Source organism: Mastomys coucha, unplaced genomic scaffold (assembly GCF_008632895.1).
Source record: "Mastomys coucha isolate ucsf_1 unplaced genomic scaffold, UCSF_Mcou_1 pScaffold13, whole genome shotgun sequence".
Lineage (NCBI taxonomy): Eukaryota > Metazoa > Chordata > Mammalia > Rodentia > Muridae > Mastomys > Mastomys coucha.
The window spans coordinates 76,574,560-76,592,926 of NW_022196895.1; the positions used below are offsets into that span (position 1 = coordinate 76,574,560).

The 18,367-nt window shown below is 40.6% G+C and overlaps 1 protein-coding gene across 2 annotated transcripts in view; it reads right to left on the minus strand.

Moving 5' to 3' along the window:
- Positions 1-18,367, minus strand: part of Atp9b (ATPase phospholipid transporting 9B (putative)) — a 203,146-nt gene that overhangs the window by 54,950 nt on the left and 129,829 nt on the right. For both annotated transcript variants that reach the window (XM_031366142.1, XM_031366141.1), the window contains exon 13: positions 10,083-10,225. In XM_031366142.1, the coding sequence (XP_031222002.1) occupies positions 10,083-10,225 (143 nt within the window). The remainder of the gene's footprint in view (positions 1-10,082; positions 10,226-18,367) is intronic.

The following is an 18,367-nucleotide window of genomic DNA, read 5'->3' on the forward strand; positions in this document are numbered from 1 at the left end:
TTGAAACCAGATGGTAAGGGAGCCACCACATCAAAGAGAGTGACACTGAGTTATTTATGATACTCAGGTCCTGTGACAATAGGTTTTCTTGTGATTTCTAAGAAAAAAAACTGCAGTAGTCTTTTATAAAGCAGAGGCTTTCTGGGCTGCAGTGAGCAAGACAGGCAAGGAGGAAATTGATTTTTAGGAAAAATGTCCTGCGGGCATCATTTTCATAGTGGCAGCAGATGCAGTCCATGCTGGGAAGCAGATGTGAAGCCCCTGATCAGAGCCACAGGGCTGCAAGTTGTCCACACATCAAGATTGTGCTGAGCCATAATACATGGACAGACAGGTGGTTTTAACAGACAAACAGAAGAAGCCACCTGCAGTGCACAGAGCTAAGCTCATCCCAGGACTACAGGATTTCTTGTGAAAATTGGAGCAAGGCGAAGGCATGACCATGAGAGATCACTGGTTGTAGCAAAACAAATGAGCAAATGGAAACAAAGCTCTCAAATGATGAGTGACTCACTGAACTTTAACATCAGCACTGGTCATTAAAACATACTGTTGGGTTGGGTATGATGGCACACACATAATACCAACACTCAGGAGGTTGGGGCAGGGGTATAAGTTCAAGGCCAGTCTAAGCTAAAAAGGAAGTTGTCTCAAAAACCAACAGGACTTGAGAAATAAATAGCTCAGTTGGTAAAGTACGTTATTCACAAGCATGAGGTCTAATCTCTAAAACCTGCCTTTTTTTTTTTTTTTTTTTTTTAAATAATTGGCTAGGCATGGTGGTACATGCCTTTAATCCCAACACTCAGTGGCAGAGGCAGGCAGGGGTCTATGAGTTTGAAGGCAGCTAGGTCTTCATAGAAAGTTTTAAGCCAGCCAGAGTGACACAGTGAGGCACTGTCTCAAAAGCCAAACCAAACCAAATCAAATTGGGCATGGCAGTACACATGTATCTGTAATCCCAGTGATGAAGAGTTGGAGACATACAGATCCCTGGGGTTCTAGCTTATCTGGAAGTTCCAGGTAAGTGAGACACCCTGTCTCAAAAAACCAAGTGGGAAGGAAGCACCTAAGAGCAACACACCACCTAAGCTTGTCTCTGGATACCAAATACACACGTGAACACTCATGTGCATCTATGCATACATACGTTCAACTCAATCAAACACACACACTACTCAATATAGAGTCAGTCTATTTTCCCTATAAAGCAGGCTTTTTCCAAAGATTCTGATTCCTAGCATTCGTGTTAAGTGTCTCGTGTTCAGTCTAAACACTGGAAATGTTAATTATACCACTCATATCCAAGCACTTACTTTAGTGAATGACTGTCCTAGTAAGACAGCAACTGTCTGCGATAAAGGAGTAGTGTAGCTACTATCACCATCATAGGAAGACCTTACAGCCTTCTTGTTTACAGGACAGTAAACCCTGACTCTAAGTCTTACTGTCAAAGATCTGCCCACCCTGTAACACTAACTAGCACACATACCATTTTTTGCTGGTTTTGAAAATTATGAAAATAGCATTTCCCTCCTGATGATACTGTCCTATGAAACGCACAACATTCAAATCTGAATAACATCACATTTTGGGTAATGGATATTGTAATTAAATATAGGTTCAAAAAAATAATCCTGTTGTTTTACTGGGTGTTTCGAGTAATGGTTTTGTTCTACATGAAGACAAAAACTTCCTACCAGAGGAATTAATGTATTGCTTTAATAGGCTGCACCGTGAGTTAAGTTTTAAAATTTATGAGTTCACTGCAGCATTGTTCTTTAAACAATGGCATTGTCAGTTGCAACCAGTGAGAAGATTAAAGTTCTCCCGGCAGATTAAGTACAAATTATCCGTCCTCCTGTTTCAGCATCATTTGTTCATTTATCACATAGTGTCTAGTATTCCTGGTCAGTGTCAATATGCTCTGCATCCTTGCAGCTAACAGATGTCGACTCTTGTCGAATGAATTACTTTATGTTTCACGCGCTGCTGGCCGCAGATGTGTCACTATAGCAACATCATTAATTTCAGATCTTACCGGAAACGTGCACTCCAATCAAACCTAATTATACCACATTGCTTTCTTGTCCACAAGAAGGAAACTATAATGCAATTATTGGGACACTTCATTTTCTGTTCTGCTGTGGCAAATGAGAGAGCCACTGTGATGGACGCTTCTTGTCAAAAAGCTTATTGATGAAGCACAAACCCAATTTACAATCATACGAAGGACCACCTTACAATTACGTTGGTAATGTAAGGTTCCTCAAATGCCAGCTCACACTGGAGCATCTCAGCAGGAATTAGCCCTTCTAAGATGTCTATAAAGTGCCTGGCCCCAGTGCTGTGCCTCTGATCTCTAGAACCAGAGCTGTTCATGCCAACAATCATCCACTGCTGAGGACAGGCAGTATCAGCAGCTCACACCTGACCAGCTTCCGGCATATATGCTCCAGGGAACACACACACTTGCAAAAGAATACAGAGCCGTTGCTTTTGTGAATAAAACAGAGAGGATAAGATAGAACTAGCAATTTACATCCTGGAACATAATGCTAGTCAATGCCAAGGGTGCACTGTTTCAGCAGGACACAAAAGGGGCAAGAGGGCAAGGTGGGCCCTGCTAGACTTACGCGGACTTCGAGCTATGTTCTCCTACTGTCTTTGTTCTGAGAGCGGCACACCAAGCGGCCTCTGAGCTGGCAAGGCTGCCAACTCTCAGTCAGCAGAGCTAAGATGTGCCTGAGATCATAATTAGAGGGGTAGCCACTACTCAGTCTCCACTCTCTTCACCTGACTGTGAAACATGCATGCTTTTCTAAGACTACGGTGGGGGAGTACTGAAATGTCACTTGACTGCTGCAAAGAATGGTGGTTCTGTTAGTCACCAGCCTATGGTTTAGTCAGTGTGGCCTTCATGAGAGGCCATGGCACATCTACCACCTCCAAGAACCCCTAGAACACTCAGGAAGCAGGGATACAGAACCCACCACCACCATCTCAGCTCCCAGCAAGACAGGTCAAAATCCTGAGAACGGGTAATGAGCCAGAGTTCCTAGGAGACAGCTTCAGGGAGAGACTGCAGGTAACGATGCAGCTGGAACATTACATTTCTAAACAAATGGCCAGACAACTGAAAAACTCAGCCAATGATGGCATTTTCTTTGGGAGCTCTTACGCTGAGAAGCAGTGGTGAGCAGGCATGGTGGCTCATCTGTAGCCCCTGTCCCTGGGAGGAGGAGGAAGAGAGAGAGGAGGAGGAGGAGGAGGAGGAGGAAGAGGAGGAGGAATCAAAGTCAGCCTACAATACATAAAGAGTTTCAGGTCAGCCTAGGGAGCAGAGAGAGAACCTTTCTCAACAAATAAACAAGCAAACAAGTGAGAGCCACGATAGGCTCCTCAGTACATTCTATACAGTTCTGCTGGGATTCTTATGCCAATGAAAAAAATAGTCTGTCATGGACCATTTTCAATGTGAAGTCGGTTTGTAGGCATTAATCCCCTCCTCCTTTGCTGGGGCCTGCTTGTGTCAGGGCTCTGGGGGCTAGGATGGAAAAGGGGGATAGGAGGAGGCTTTGCACTTTCAGCCAGTGGGAGCCGGGAGCCAAGGGGCAGTGGTGGTGCATTTGAGGCCACTGCCTGTTGTCAGGTCAATGCTTCAGCCACTTTTGCTTTTCCTCTATGTGGCTCCCATTCTGCAGAATTATATATTCAAAACTGCTTCCTGTTCTCCAGTCTTTTGGATTTGTTATTATCGTATGCCTAGCACTAAGACTGCTTGTGTCTGAGATGCCCTGTTTAGCTTTAAAAAGAGTACCAAGTGGAGGGCGCTTTAGGTTCCAGGATCCTTCCTTCCCTGCCATCTTACCCCAATGACTTGAAATTTCATGATAGAAAATGAAGAGTTGTAACTAAGAATCTCATCTTTTTGTTTTGTTTTGTTATTTTTGTTTGTTTTTTTTTAGAGAACATTTAATTGAGGTTGGCTTACAGGTTCAGAGGTAGAAGCAGGGCAGCATCTAGGCAGGCATGATACAGGCAGAAGTGAGAGTTCTACATCTTCATCTGAAGGCTCCTAGTGGAAGACTGATGTCCAGGCAGCTAGGGTGAGGTCTTAAGCCCACACACATAGTGACACACCTACTCCAGCAGGGCCACACCTCCTAATAGTGCCACTCCCTGGGCCAAGTGTGTCCAAACCATCACAGGTGTCTATTTAGATACTCTCGGTTTATGCAGCCCAGAGTTGTACTCAGACTGCTATGAATCAAATCGATGGCATCTGATACCCCAGGCAGAAGTAAAAAGGGTACGAAAGCCTTGAGCCTGCACCTTATCTTTAGGAGTACCCCAGGCTCGGTGATACCTTCTTTTTCTTTTTTAAAGATTTATTTATTATTATAGATAAGTACACTGTTGCTGTCTTCAGACACACCAGAGAGTGTCAGATCCCATTACAGATGATTGTGAGCTACCATGTGGTTGCTGGGATTTGAACTCAGGACCTTCGGAAGAGCAGTCAGCGCTCTTAATCACTGAGCCATCTCACCAGCCCCTCATCTTTATTTTATAAAAAAGGAAATCATCATTTTAAGGAGGACTGATGTCACCCAACATTTATACGTTATCAACAGCAAGCAGCCACAGACAGACATTGGAAGAACTTGTTTGGGAAGGTGGTTGGCTGGCATGGGCCTCTGGACCCATACATACACAGAGCCTCCCAATGCCTACCCTATGGAGCATCTGAGTCCTGGCCTCTGGAGTTGTAGCCAGTCTCTCCAGCCTTCTCTCCGACTTCCACAGGGTCTGGCACCATTGGGAGTAGTAAGTGAATTTTGCAAAACAATCAGGAAGAAAAGCTCTTGAAGGAAGTAGAAGACATGCATTCCCCATGAGGCCAGAGGAAAGGCGGGCAGGAAAGAGCAATCAGGGCCAACCCCAGTGCTGGCGGGCTGGACACTGCGGAACAGAGTGCTCTCTGCCTTGTACTAAGCTTAGGCATACTTTGTCCAAGGATAAGCCTCTGGAAATTAGAAAGGTCAAATGCTATATAAAACATACTCTCCAATCACAAGGAATACAATTACATTGATTAATTTATGTCAGTGAATATTATTCTGTAAAATTTCTGGTTTTGTTATTTGTAAGCACAATAGATTTTTCTATATTGGCTTTTCTAAAATGACCTACAATTCTAATATTAATCTATAAACGTATTAGGTTTTCTATGTCTGCTACTTGCTAATAAGTACTTCACTGTTCTCCCCCAAGCCCCTCCTCTTCTTGGTAGTACCAGGGATTGAACCTAGGACCTTGCCCATGCTAGAGAAGCCCTCTACCACTTAGCTATGGCTCCAGCCATGTTTTAATTTTTATCTTAAGGCAGAGGCTTACTAAGATGCTCAGGCTGGCTTTGTAGGTACTCTGTAGTCCGGGAAGGCCTTGAATTTGCAGTCAACCCTCCTGCCTCAACACCCACCCTCCCAGCAAGCATCTAGGGTTCCATTCTTCTTTTCTTAACCTCTGACCCTTTCCTTCCTTTCCAACATGAGCTGGTCACTCAAATGACACTGACTATGCTTTCTTCTCGCTCTTCCCAGTCTTGGGGCAAAGCTCTAACTGTCTTCCTGCTAAGTGACAGACATTATGTGCTGAGAACGCCCGCTTCTAGGAGGACAGTTCATCCTCACCTCTAGTTTGCTAGTGAGCCTCATACTGATAGGAACTAAACTGAAATTCACTTAATGCTTTTACTGCATTGGACGGAGCCTGAGGTTTTTTCTTTTTCTTACGGCAATGCTGTAATTTTCAGCCATAGGTTTCCGAATTTAAACAAGCCTTGAGGCCCTGAAGCACATCTATCTAGAGCTTTACATTATATTTTCATTGATTACAGGGCTTCCAACAGCATGGCTAAGGGCATCTCAATGTAGTCAAGTTTTATAATGAGCTCACAGCTAGGCAATGACTTCTAACAAATGTCTTCTACCTGTTGTGATTCAACTATTATTGTATAATTGTGGTTTTCTCTTTAACCTGTGCAGAGTTTTAAATATTAAACATAACCAGCCTTGGCACTTTATTTAGGATTTTTAGACTGGCATGAAACAGGTGTTAATACTTTTACTTTTCTGGTTTTGCTCCTTCCTTACCTTATTGTGGCTTCAATTTTCTATCAATAAATTATCTTATCTCCTTTCTCTTCTCCAAATAAGTGAGTTTATACTATAAAAAGTACGCCTTGAAAGGGTGATAAAAATCAACTTAAAATTATTTGGGGCTCGTGTTAGGAGAGCTTTTGGAATGAGTTTTAAGTTTTAGGATAGGATGGATGAGGTGGCTCAACAGGTAGAGGCACTTGCTGCTAAACCCAGTGAGTGCCCTGAGTTCAATCCCCAGAACCCACAGAGTGGAAGGAGAAAAATGACTCCTTCAAGTTGTCCTCCGATGGCTCTCCGTGATATGAGGTGGCATGTACATGTACTACCCACACAAAATAAATAAATGTGAAAATTAAAAAGTTTTCAGGTGCTAAAACTATTTCTTATGGTCTAATTTAATGGCTTATATTTCCTTGAGAGTTTTTCTATTGGTTGCATTTTAAGCTGCTGACAATAATCATTATCTCTTATGATTTACTTTAAATATCATGATTGTAGCTTTGCTCTATATACTTGCCTCTATTTTTGTTTTGCTAGTTTTACTTTCAAGGTATATTTATTTTATAAAGTCTTTTCAAAAGACTGCCCAGCTGTACTGTAATCCCTGTTTTATCTTTACAACTTTAGTTATTTTTTAGAAGGGGTCTTGCTATATTGTCCAGGCTGGCTTTGAACTCAGACTCAAAAGATTCTCCTAAGCTGTCCAAACAGCTGGGACTACAGATGTGCAGCACCACACTCTATTGGCTTTTGGATACCATGCCTCTAATTTGTTCTCTCTTTTTTTTTAAAGTTATTTTGTTTATTTACATTTAAATGTTATCCCCTCTTCCGGTTTCCCCCCTGAAAACTCCCCATTCCACACCCCCTGCCCCTGCCTCCACAAGGGTGCTCCCCCAGGCCTCATCCACTCCTGCCCCACCGCCTATCATTCCCCTACACTGGGGCATGGAGCCTTCACAGGACCCAGGGCTTCCCTTCCCTTTGAGGCCAGTCAAGGCCACCCTCTGCCACATATACAGCTGGAGTCATGGGTCTCTCCATGGGTATTCTTTGGTTGGTGATTTAGTCCCTGGGAGCTCTGGGGGGGCCTGGTTGATTGATATTGTTGCTCCTCTAATGGGGATGCAAACCCCTTCAGCTCCTTCAGTCCTTCCCTCAACTCCTCCATTGGAGTTCCATGTTCAGTGTGATATTTGGCTGTAAGCATCCACATCTGCATCCATAAGGCTCTGACAGAGCCTTTCAGGAGACATCTACATCAGGTTCCTGTCAGCTAAACACTTCCCAGCATCAGAGAGTATATGGGTTTGGTGGCTGCACATGGAATGGATCCCCAGGTGGGACAGTCCCTGGATGGGCCCTCCCTCAGCCCATGCTCCACTCCTTGTCCCTGCGCTTCCCCTAGCCAGGAGCAATTCTGGATTGGATCTCCTTCTATGTCTTTGATTTTCACTGCTCTTAAGATTGATCTTTACTCTCTCTTCTTTTTGAGTTAGGGTTTTTCTATATAGTCCTAGATGTCTGGAACTCACTGTGTAGATCAGGCATGGCCCCAAACTCACAGAGACCTACCTGTCTCTGCCTCAGAGTGCTGGAACTAAAGGTGTACATTACTATGTCCACTCTCCTCTTTTATTGAAAAACACAAGTTCCCTGAACATCCTGCAGGCAAAGATAGCAAGGGATTCTATTTGCTTTTTCTATTGTACTCCTAACTTTTTACTATTTCTGATGTTAAGCAAAGATAGCAATGATTCTATCTGCTACCTCCATTGTGTTCCTAACTTCCACCATTTCTGCTGTTTTACTCTGAGTAGGTACAGCCATTGCCTGGAGTTCACTGAGATTGCCTAAGTTCTCCTCCCTCCCCTGTCCTGTAGTCCTTCCCCCACCCACAACCACACCCACACCCAAACACACACACACTACATGAAAACATGTATACTCTGGATGGCAAACACAGAAGCCAGTCTATTCCATGAGAGCAGGGCTATCTGGACTGTCATTTGGCTGGCCACTTGGATATCTGCTTGGATGATCAACTACTTTAAAGTGATGCTAAAATTTCCTTCTGTGACAGCAGATACCGCAATTTTCTCCTGCATCCATTACTTTGTGCTTGTATATTATGACCTTTAAAGTGTATATGTATCTAAAATTCAACCTTCTATTAGGAACTTGTCCTGCTTTCTGAAATAGTGCTTCTTAGAGTCTACCTTGTTTGATATTCAGGTAAAAGGCATTTTCTTTCAATTCTTAATCAATTCTTAAGTTACTTCCATGATTATTTTTCCTTTCATGTTTTGTCTTTTGTAAAAAAAAAAATATATATATATGATTGGTTATTTTTCTTTAAGTTTTAAGTGGTTCAATTGTTTGCTTTCACACTCTTAGGACCAACAAACATTATGGGCTTTGTTTTTCCTTCTGTGTTTCTTAGTCCTTTACCACTGGGATTTAAAATCTTTCCATGCCTACACATCTATCCTTTGTTCTCACTGTTGGTTGGGGCTCTGGACAGTACAAACACCCCACGCTTATATATTTATTTTTAAAATTAATTTTTGAGTCAGTGTTTTACTTTGTAGGCCAGGCTAGCCTTCAACTCATGTCTCTCCTGGTTGTCTCTTGGTTACAGGAGTGCAGCACCAAGTGGCCCTAGATTCTACTTTAACGAAGTGTAGTTTCTGTGTATTCTAACTAGACAGCTTGGCTTTTGTTAACTGAAGCAACATTATTAGCATTCTCTTATACCCTCCTGACCCCTTAGAGATATGCAGACATTTTCTAGTACTGAAACTGAGATAAAAATCCCTAAACTGGACCCTTGGTTACACTAAACTTCCAAATTCCTCAGGGGAGCTGACACCAGCAGAATATTGAATTCACATTCATCAAAGTCTTCAGTTACATTTATCAGTAATGTACAGTTGATTTTTCCACACACCTATCCAGGTCCTCAAGTTTACAACTACATGTTTGATAACTGCATGTTATGAGAGCTTTATTTTCCAGCATATTTTAACTTATGCCCTTGTAAGTGGAATATTTATAAGTAGACTATCTGAACCTGCAACTTGCCATTTTGCTGGTTTCCTATATTTTAAAGTCATTAGTTGACCATCTTGGTTCTCTTTCCTGGTTATACACCTACTTCTATCTCTTACCTTTTTGCAAATCTTAAGAGTTTCATAACAATGTTCAGTCATGTTGTAAGCACATCTGTATTCTTTATAGTTTAACAACTAACATTAATTAAATGTGACGTTATAGTTAACTATCAACATTAATTGAAGGTGATGCTGAATTGTGTTGGAAACATGTTTTATTTATGCTATGTAGGTAATTATGTTATATATATAATTATGCTATACATATAAGCTTTTACTTCTAGTTACTAACAATTACTAGAATTTAAATAATCTTTTATTTAGTACATTATAGACTAAGAACTCTAATAAATAAAAACACAAAATATGGACAAATAAAAATGGAGCCACAGAGTAGGGTAGGCAGGTGTGGTGATCTGTGTAGGAGGTGCTACTGTTAAAACACTGAATTTCCAATGCTTCCAACAACACAAGGATCACCCTACAATAAAGAAATACATGTTTTTCTCTTAAGCCAGTAGAGAAATATGTAGTAGTAGTGAGAAAAAATATATATGAGATTCTAGAAGATTCAAAATACAAAAATAAGAGATTTAAAGCTACAGCAAAGTTACATTTTGCTGATTGTGAAGATACTGAACATATGAAATGACTGAGATTCAATCATATAAATAGTTCTCAAAAGTCGAGTCTGGACACCTATAAATCTAGCAATCTGTTATGACACATATACATGGGCTAATGTGTAAACAAAGTGTGATGTTATCTGGTCCAATGAAAGGCAAACAGATGTGAACAGTACCTGTTTTGTCTGTCAGTAAGTACACCAGGCGTCCAAGTTCCTCTGGTATTGTGCTGGTCCGAACAACTGTGCCAGGAATATTCTCATCTTTCATAATCATCCATCCATATGCTGCTTTGCCCATGTCCAAGTTTACGCGCAGACTGCCAAGAAAGACCATCATGACGGTCAATGCTTCTAGACCTATAGAACATGTCCACACCCACGGTCTCATCTAAATGTACTTATATGTAACTTTAATTTTTATAGGAATAAATAGTATTAGATTCTAGACTTTAAAGATCTGTGTATATTTAACTCAACAAATGCTCTTATCTGCTAGGTAATGTTTACAGGTGATAGTTGGGTAGAAATTCCTTTTGCATGAGTTACAGTATGAGCTAGAAGAGATGCAGGCAGCTGGTTTTCAGCATCCAGTTAACACCAGATAACTGTGGGCTTAAAGAGGAAAATGCATGTGCTTAGAGAATCATGGAAGTAATACTGTGCGAAAATCTGTGAAATGGGGCTTGAGGTCTCTGGAGTAGGCATGCTGCTTTTTAGTGAGTTTTTAGTATTACATATTTCTAATCTGTAAGGTTAAAACATTAAGGAGTCTTTCTACTTGGGACAATTTTGTTGTAAATCACATCTTAAAGTATAGGACTATAATAGATGGCCTCTGGAGGGTCTTCCAGGCTTTAATTAAAGAGTGGCTACATAAGAAAGTACAGTAAAACTGTCCACTGACGGAAATAGTCACAGCACACCTATTTGGGTCAACTCACCTAATTAACCTATGGAAGCTCAGTGGACAAGATGTGTAAACCAGTAGTTCCTCATTTGCAGGCTGAGACCCCTTTGGGGGGGGTTTGAATAATTCTTTCAAATGAGTCACGTATCAGATATTCTCCATATCAGATATTTACATTATGATTATAACAGTAGCAAAAATTACAGTCATGAAGTAGCAACAAAAATAACGTTATGGTGGATTCAGCATGCACGAGGAACTATACTAAAGAGCTGCAGCTCTGGGAAGGTTGAGACCTGTCAGTGAAAACCATGGAGATGAAACTGCTATTCATCAACCATTTATGACCTATCAACATGGTAATTCACAAGGTTCAACCTTTTTCTATTAAATTATTTTATTTATTCACATTCCAAATGTTGCCCCCTTCCTGGCCCCCTACCCCTTTGTTTCTGAGAGGATGCTCCCCAACTCACCTACCCCCACCTCACCCACCATTGTCCCCCTTCCCTGGGGGCATCAAGGATTAAGTAAATCCTCTCCCACTGAAACCAGACAAGGTAGTCCTGTGCTACATAACCTTTTAATAAATATAATTTTGAATATTGAGAAATCGGTCAGTATCTAAGTTAGAAAGCATCAAATAAGCCTAACTTCATTAATCTATGCATAAAGCTCACACCTTAAAAATCACAGAAATTACACTAATTGGGAAGAAAACTTAACTGGCAGTCACCTGTGCACGTCTCTCCAGCCTGTACCTTCACATCTTTTGTTCAAAGAGTGAAGCAAACTAATAAATGGCAACAGTCCTTAAGCTGGAGGGACAGGAAATGGCACTCTAGGGAGGACCAGTGGCACAGTGCAGGTCTACCATAGTGTGGGCCCACAAGTCAGAAACACCACACACATTTCCCTCAAGTCTCTGCCACAGAGGCCCTATCTCTATACTAGAATCTGTGAGAAGCTGGTAAATCTGTTTGTGTTAAGTGTCAACAGGTGTGACATCATAGTACCTTCTAGGTGGGTTTAGGATGAAGGGGGGATTAAAAGAGGAAATGCAAAACATTTCCATGGATTCTGATTTGATTTATGCTGCAAACAGATTCCTTATGAACAAGAGAGACAATTAAGAGCACAGTCCTTGTTGGGAAGGAACTGAGCAGGGGAGGACACACATCCCCAGCACACAGCAGTGAGATCTGATGTCTGTCTAGTCTTTCCATACTTCGGATCCCTTGGCCTATGACTTGCCTGTGTATTGGGTTCTTTTTGATTTGGGTTAAGTTGTTTTGGAAAAATGTCACCCTGCACTGTGCTCCAGCTTCCAGCCCTCCCCAGCGTAGAGTGGTGGAACCAAAGAAGCATCACCAAATTTGTTTTGCACAGTTCTTTTCAAACCATGAGCAATTAATGCGGTTAATGAATTACAAGAATGTATTAGTTCATAGAATATTATACTGTCAATAAATACTCTGGGACCAGTTTGACGATCTGCAAAGAACATACATAGCAGTAGTTGTAGTGGCAAAGAGAAGAACAGAAAGGTTTAAGGAACAGAGAACAGAAATTTATCACTAAATACAAGTCAACTAAGAAAACACTCCTACACAAGGAATTACAGCTCCACATGATTCATGTTGTGAATCTGGTCAAATGCTAAAGGATAATTTCCTTTAAATGCTAAGTTTCTAGGGCATCCAAATTCTATGGCAGCAGAGTAACAACTGTATGAGTTTACTTCTTAGTAATTCCCTGCCCGTATAGCTTCTAAACACAGGCCTTTACCCAGGAGCGTGAGCGCCAACTCTGACATGCTCTGTAATCCACAAGTCACGTGATTACAGAAACATGTTGGTTTTTTGTTTTTGTTTGTTTGTTTGTTTGTTTGTTTTTTTCTGAGACAGGGTTTCTCTGTGTAGCCCTGGCTGTCCTGGAACCCACTCTGTAGACCAGGCTGGCCTCGAACTCAGAAATCCGTCTGCCTCTGCCTCCCAAGTGCTGGGATTAAAGGCATGTGCCACTGCTGCCTGGCCAGAGACATGTTAGACAGTAGCAGATACCAGACACCCGGCAAGGCCGTTCTTCTGTTGACTAAGCACCTGTGACACTCTTACCCATAGACCTGTTCCAGAGGGAAAACAGTTGTTTTCAGATGGTTCCCTGAGCCAGGACATGGTTATGACATTTACTATCATTCACTAGGAAAAACTGACTGCCTGAGTAAGTAGTCTTTCATGGATGTTGCAATAGGAATATATATAAGAATGTTTTCTTTTGCAGCGCCTCATGACAAACATGAGGTGGCTTTCACGATGTAAGACTGCCTTCATGACAGTTTATTTTTGTACAGCCTAATCTCACAGCTACAAATACTTGAAGAAGAAACTCAGAGTTTGAATAAATTTCAAGTGCATTTTCCCCAAAATATACAACACAATCCATTTAGACCCCAGGATGCTTGCTATATTTAAGCTCTAATTTGTTACAATTAAACCTTAGCACTTATCACTGCCAGGTGAGCCCAGTCCCTAGCCCGCCTAAGAAATACACACAGCTCTCATTGGGGAACGAATCTACCTGAAATAATTCACGTGCCAATTATAATCTGAGCAAAATAAATAAATAAATTAATTAAAAAAAAACCAGAAGCAACTTTCATTAGAACTTCTACCAAATGTAATCAAAACCTGTTTCTATAAAGGCTCTAAGATGGGTGAAGGACACGGGTGTTCTATCTGAAATCTTTCTGCATCTCTTATTCTGATGTTACACTGCGGACAGCAGCAGACAGCATCAAAGGCTTTTCCCTGGTGAACTGTCCATGCACCATACTGTAGCTAAGGCTGTCATCTCCAGGACCAGTTGAACCCTCCTGAGCTTTGGATCAGCACTGCTGCCTGAGTAACTTCTAACCTTAGATGAATCAAAACACCTGTGAGTGAACAGGAGGACCACAGTCAACATTTCACTTCCTGCCCAAAGTGCTCTACTACTGTGCTATACCTGCAGTTCCTGATGATCTCTCTGGTTTAGGCAAGGTCTGTAAAAGGCCTCGTTAGCTTTCAATTTACTCTGTAGCTTAGGTAGGCCTTCCCTGAACTCCTGTAAGTAAAATGTCAGAAGTGCAGTCCTGTGTCACCAAGCCCATGTAAATACGTAGTCCAGGTCTAGAACTCAATATCCAGCTTTACCTTTTCCAGCCATCTGTGTACCAGCAAATGCCAACAGACACCAACCTTTCTGCTTACATATGTATAATCTAGCTAGCATAAACTCCTGACAACTCATTTTCCTACATTCTCTGGTGAAGGAACTCAGGTTAACACGCTTGATGTGAGGTGTAACTTGCATCTGTTCCTAGTTTTAGCACATGGTAGTTCTGTAATCTCTTACTAAAGGCTGACTTGATCTCCACTCCAGTGTTCAACCAAGGTTTCAACAGAAAGTAGACCTTAGGCCAAGCAAGATGCATCAGATAAAGTGCACGTACTGCAAGCTTAAAAACTGAGATAGAGCTGCAGGACATGGTGGAAGGAGGAAACCAATTCCCACAGTTGTTGTATGACTTCCATACTCAGATCATGGCATGCATGACCCGAACAGATAAATGCATTTTAAAACATTTTAGAAGTATCATAATCGACTCAAAAGTCCAATAAGGTACTAAATGTATTTGCAAACATGAGATACCAATTAATCAAATATTCAATTCAACAGAAAAATGGAAAGAGCAAGAGTTCAATGCATAGGGCACAGAGAAGCAGAGGCATGTGCTGAATGTGCTACCTTATGCCCAGTCATCCTTCCAGTTCACCAGGAATGGATTTCAACATCCCCAGTGGATGGACCCCTGAAGTCAAAGACTAGACCCAGGTCTAGGTATGTTATGTTTCTTCTGATCTGTAATATTTAGTGAAATTAATTTATAAACTAGTCATAGTATTTAACAATAATCATAAAATATAATTTTTACAATATAAAATAGTATATTATATAGTATATATAAGTATATGCTATAGTAATAGTATATATTATATATGAACAATTATATATTTAATATAAAATATATAACAATTATATAACAATATATAAGTAACAGATGTGGTGTTTTTCAAAATATTGTATTGAGTATCCAATGGTTTTAGACCACAGTTGATCATGGTAAGTAGATCTATAGAGAGTGAAGCTAAATGCAAGTGGGGCTGACGACCAACTTCAGTGCAGGAAGAAAGAAAAAGAAAGGTAGGCAGGTTGAGTTCTGCTCTGCATAGAACAGCAGGTTGCACCCAACAGTACAAAGTCTTAGCTCCCGAGACTTCAGCCTCGGATGCGAGCTTTCACAGAGCACACTGACTCTGTTTTATCTCTTCTTTTGGTAACCTCTTCAAAGCACAGGACCGAACGGTGAATGAACTACACAGACTTGAGAGGAGCTTTGCTAGTTTTTATAAACCATTGAGTTTTGTATATCACAATCCCATGCTGTGTAAGGTCAAATACTCAGCACCCCTAGGAAGCACCACAGGTGACCTTCAGCAGTCACATCTTTCCTATACTACCTCCCCCAAGCCCACAGACTACTTATATCATTTCAATTTTGCAATTATCTGAACTAATCATACACTGTATATAGAGCTTTTGGTTTTACACAGCTTGAGTTTTTAAACTCACCATGATACCTGCCATATGGCTTGAATGGTTTCTGTCTTTGTCTTTTCCTATAATCCAATGCTTGGGAGAGGAAGGGGGAAGTGGCAGGAGGCAGGGGTAGGGTGGGAGAACTAGTAGTTTGAGGCTATTCTTGGCTACATAGTTAAGTTCAAGGCAAGCTTGGGCTACTGAAATCATGAGATCCTGTCTAAAAGAGCAACAAATAAACCCAAACCCCGCGTTTGATAATAACAAAAACTATTGCATAAAAATTTTAGAGATATAACCAAGATAATATTTACAGAGAAGTTAATTTCTTACATACATGTATTCAAAAGGGGAGGACAGGCTCCAAATTAGCCAGTTAAACATCTATATCATGAAGAAAAATACTAAATCAAAGTAGAAATAAAGTAACATTATGAAACAGAAAATAACATTTGTGAGTACGAACACCCACAAGCTAACAGTATCATTTATATAACCCACCAGTCTTCAGTTGGTAAATTGATTTAAAAAAACAACAAACGGAAGGAGCAGTAGAATCCAGAGTGGAGCTGGGGAAGGGAGGTGACAGCACAAGCCTGCCGCCCAGCACACTGACTGTGAGCACTGGCAGGACAGCGGAGAATCATAGCCACCTCAACTACAGAGAAAATCCAACGGCAGCAAGGTTATAAGAACCCTGAGTAAAAATAGTACATAAATAAAAATCAATGAAGAAAGAAATTTAAAGACCATTATGATAGCCTTTATACATATATGAGATAATAGGAAAATATCATAAACAAACTTGTGACTAAGTCTGAAATTTTAGATAGTTGACATAGCTCGTGCAAACTTTTAGCATTGCTAAAGTGACTACTAAGGAAAGCAAATTTAACTAGTTTTTCCACAGAGAAAGTGCGGGCTTACAACTGTCTGTCTACTTGCCATGTAGTGTTTAAAGAATAAACAACTCTGATGTAATTTTTTTTAGATAGAAAATGGGAGATTCATCATTGTTTTTTGAACCTGTATTATCTTGATACTAACCCACAAAAATGGTGTGAAAAGGCAAAATTATAAGTACTATACTACATGTATAAACTGAAAGAATGAGTGAACAGGGTCTAATGGATCCATGTAGGTCTCCCTAGAGCTAAGACACTGGCGGGACACTAGAAGGTGGCTGCTGCAACTCAGCGTGGCAGTCAATAACAAACATCTCAACAAAGAAAAATCCCCTAGAGAGTTAGAAACTTTTAAAAATGTTTTATGACATGAAAACAGGTTTTAGCAGATCAGAATGAATAACAATGACTGTGTTGAAGAGTCTTTATGAAAAAGAGCATGTTTTTATGCTGAATGTGTTGACTTTGATAATGGGAACAAAGGAAGAATGTACATTATTCTTACCCTTTAGTGAAGAACACACAAGATTTGCCTATTAGCAAGAAAAGAAATAAATGGTGCAAAGGGTTAAAACAAGAAACACATCTTCCTTTTCTGATAAATATATAAAAGTTTGAAACAATGTCTTACCAAAGCCAGATTCAATAATTTAGTAGAAATAACCATTATATCGTCATACCAGAAGCAGAGAGATATGAAATGGAACTTGAAAAAAAAAGTATAATATAGGATTTAAAAAATAAAGTATTTATAAATTGCTCTAACAAAAGATGGATACTCTCTCTATGGAGAAAGTCTAGAAGAAATCTAAAGGTAAGAGTTACAGCAGAGTCATGACCAAGAAAAGCGAAACCTCAGGACTAGGAGGAGGAAAGGCCTGTGTTAAAGACGGTCCAGTTCTGAGGCTATAGTCATTAGTTTGCTATTGGGTCAGAGGTAGACAGACAAATGGTGCCCACAATAGGCAATAAACATGTGTACATAACACAGATGATACCATGCCTCTGGGAAAGAGGTTTATTTTCTTATTTTACAAAGAGTGATAAGACAATTTAAAACTCTGGATCTAAAAACTCTATCATATACTACTTTAAAAAAAAAAATCAGTTGTCTAGCATAGGCAAGTCCTTGAGCTCAAACCTTTGTCTTTCTGCCATAACCCCACACCCTGCCCAACCTCCTTGAGCTGCAGTCTATCTGTGGTAGAATGTATGCATGCTTAAAGGCCTGAGTTCAAGTGCCGTCATCACAAGAGAATGAAATCACTCTCAGTGCTCAAATAAAGTACGCTCAGACTCAGCAGACAGTGAGAGGAGAACAGGGTCTCAGAGCAGAGGAAGATTTCTAGGTCCACAGTGCGATAGACAATATCCTACAAGGATTCATGCATATTTAACAAGGTAAAATTAGAAACTATTTTCCTGGGTTAAAAAAAAAAAAAAAGTCAAGCTACAGAGAAAGATGTCAGCCAAATAGGAGTGGAAAACATAGCATAAAGTGCCCAGAAGGCCACAGCAAAGGACTTTGAAAGTTCACAAAAGAGAAATTCCAAATTACTGGTTCTCAACTTGTAGGTCATGACCCCTTGTGGGAGGGAAGGTCGAATGACCATTTAGAGGGGATAGCCTAAGACCATAGGAAATTATAATTCATTACCACAGAAAAAGTATAGTTATGAAGGAGCAACAAAAGTAATTTTATGGTTGGGAGTCACCACAACGTGAGGAGCTGTGTTAAAGGTTTACAGCATTAGGAAGGCTGGGAACACTGGTCTGTATTGATAATGGTATGCTAACTGGTACCTACAACTCGGCCAAATACTAGCAACACTAGCAAACACAGCAAAGTCACAGACAAGTACAGAGCCAAGCAATCCTGTTCCTAGACTTCGGTACCAGATGCACACATGCTTATTGATCAATGTATAGAGTACCTATGGAACACCCCACAGTTTTGTCAATAGAATACTGGACACATGTACAGTCATAAATAAGGATGGCAAGTT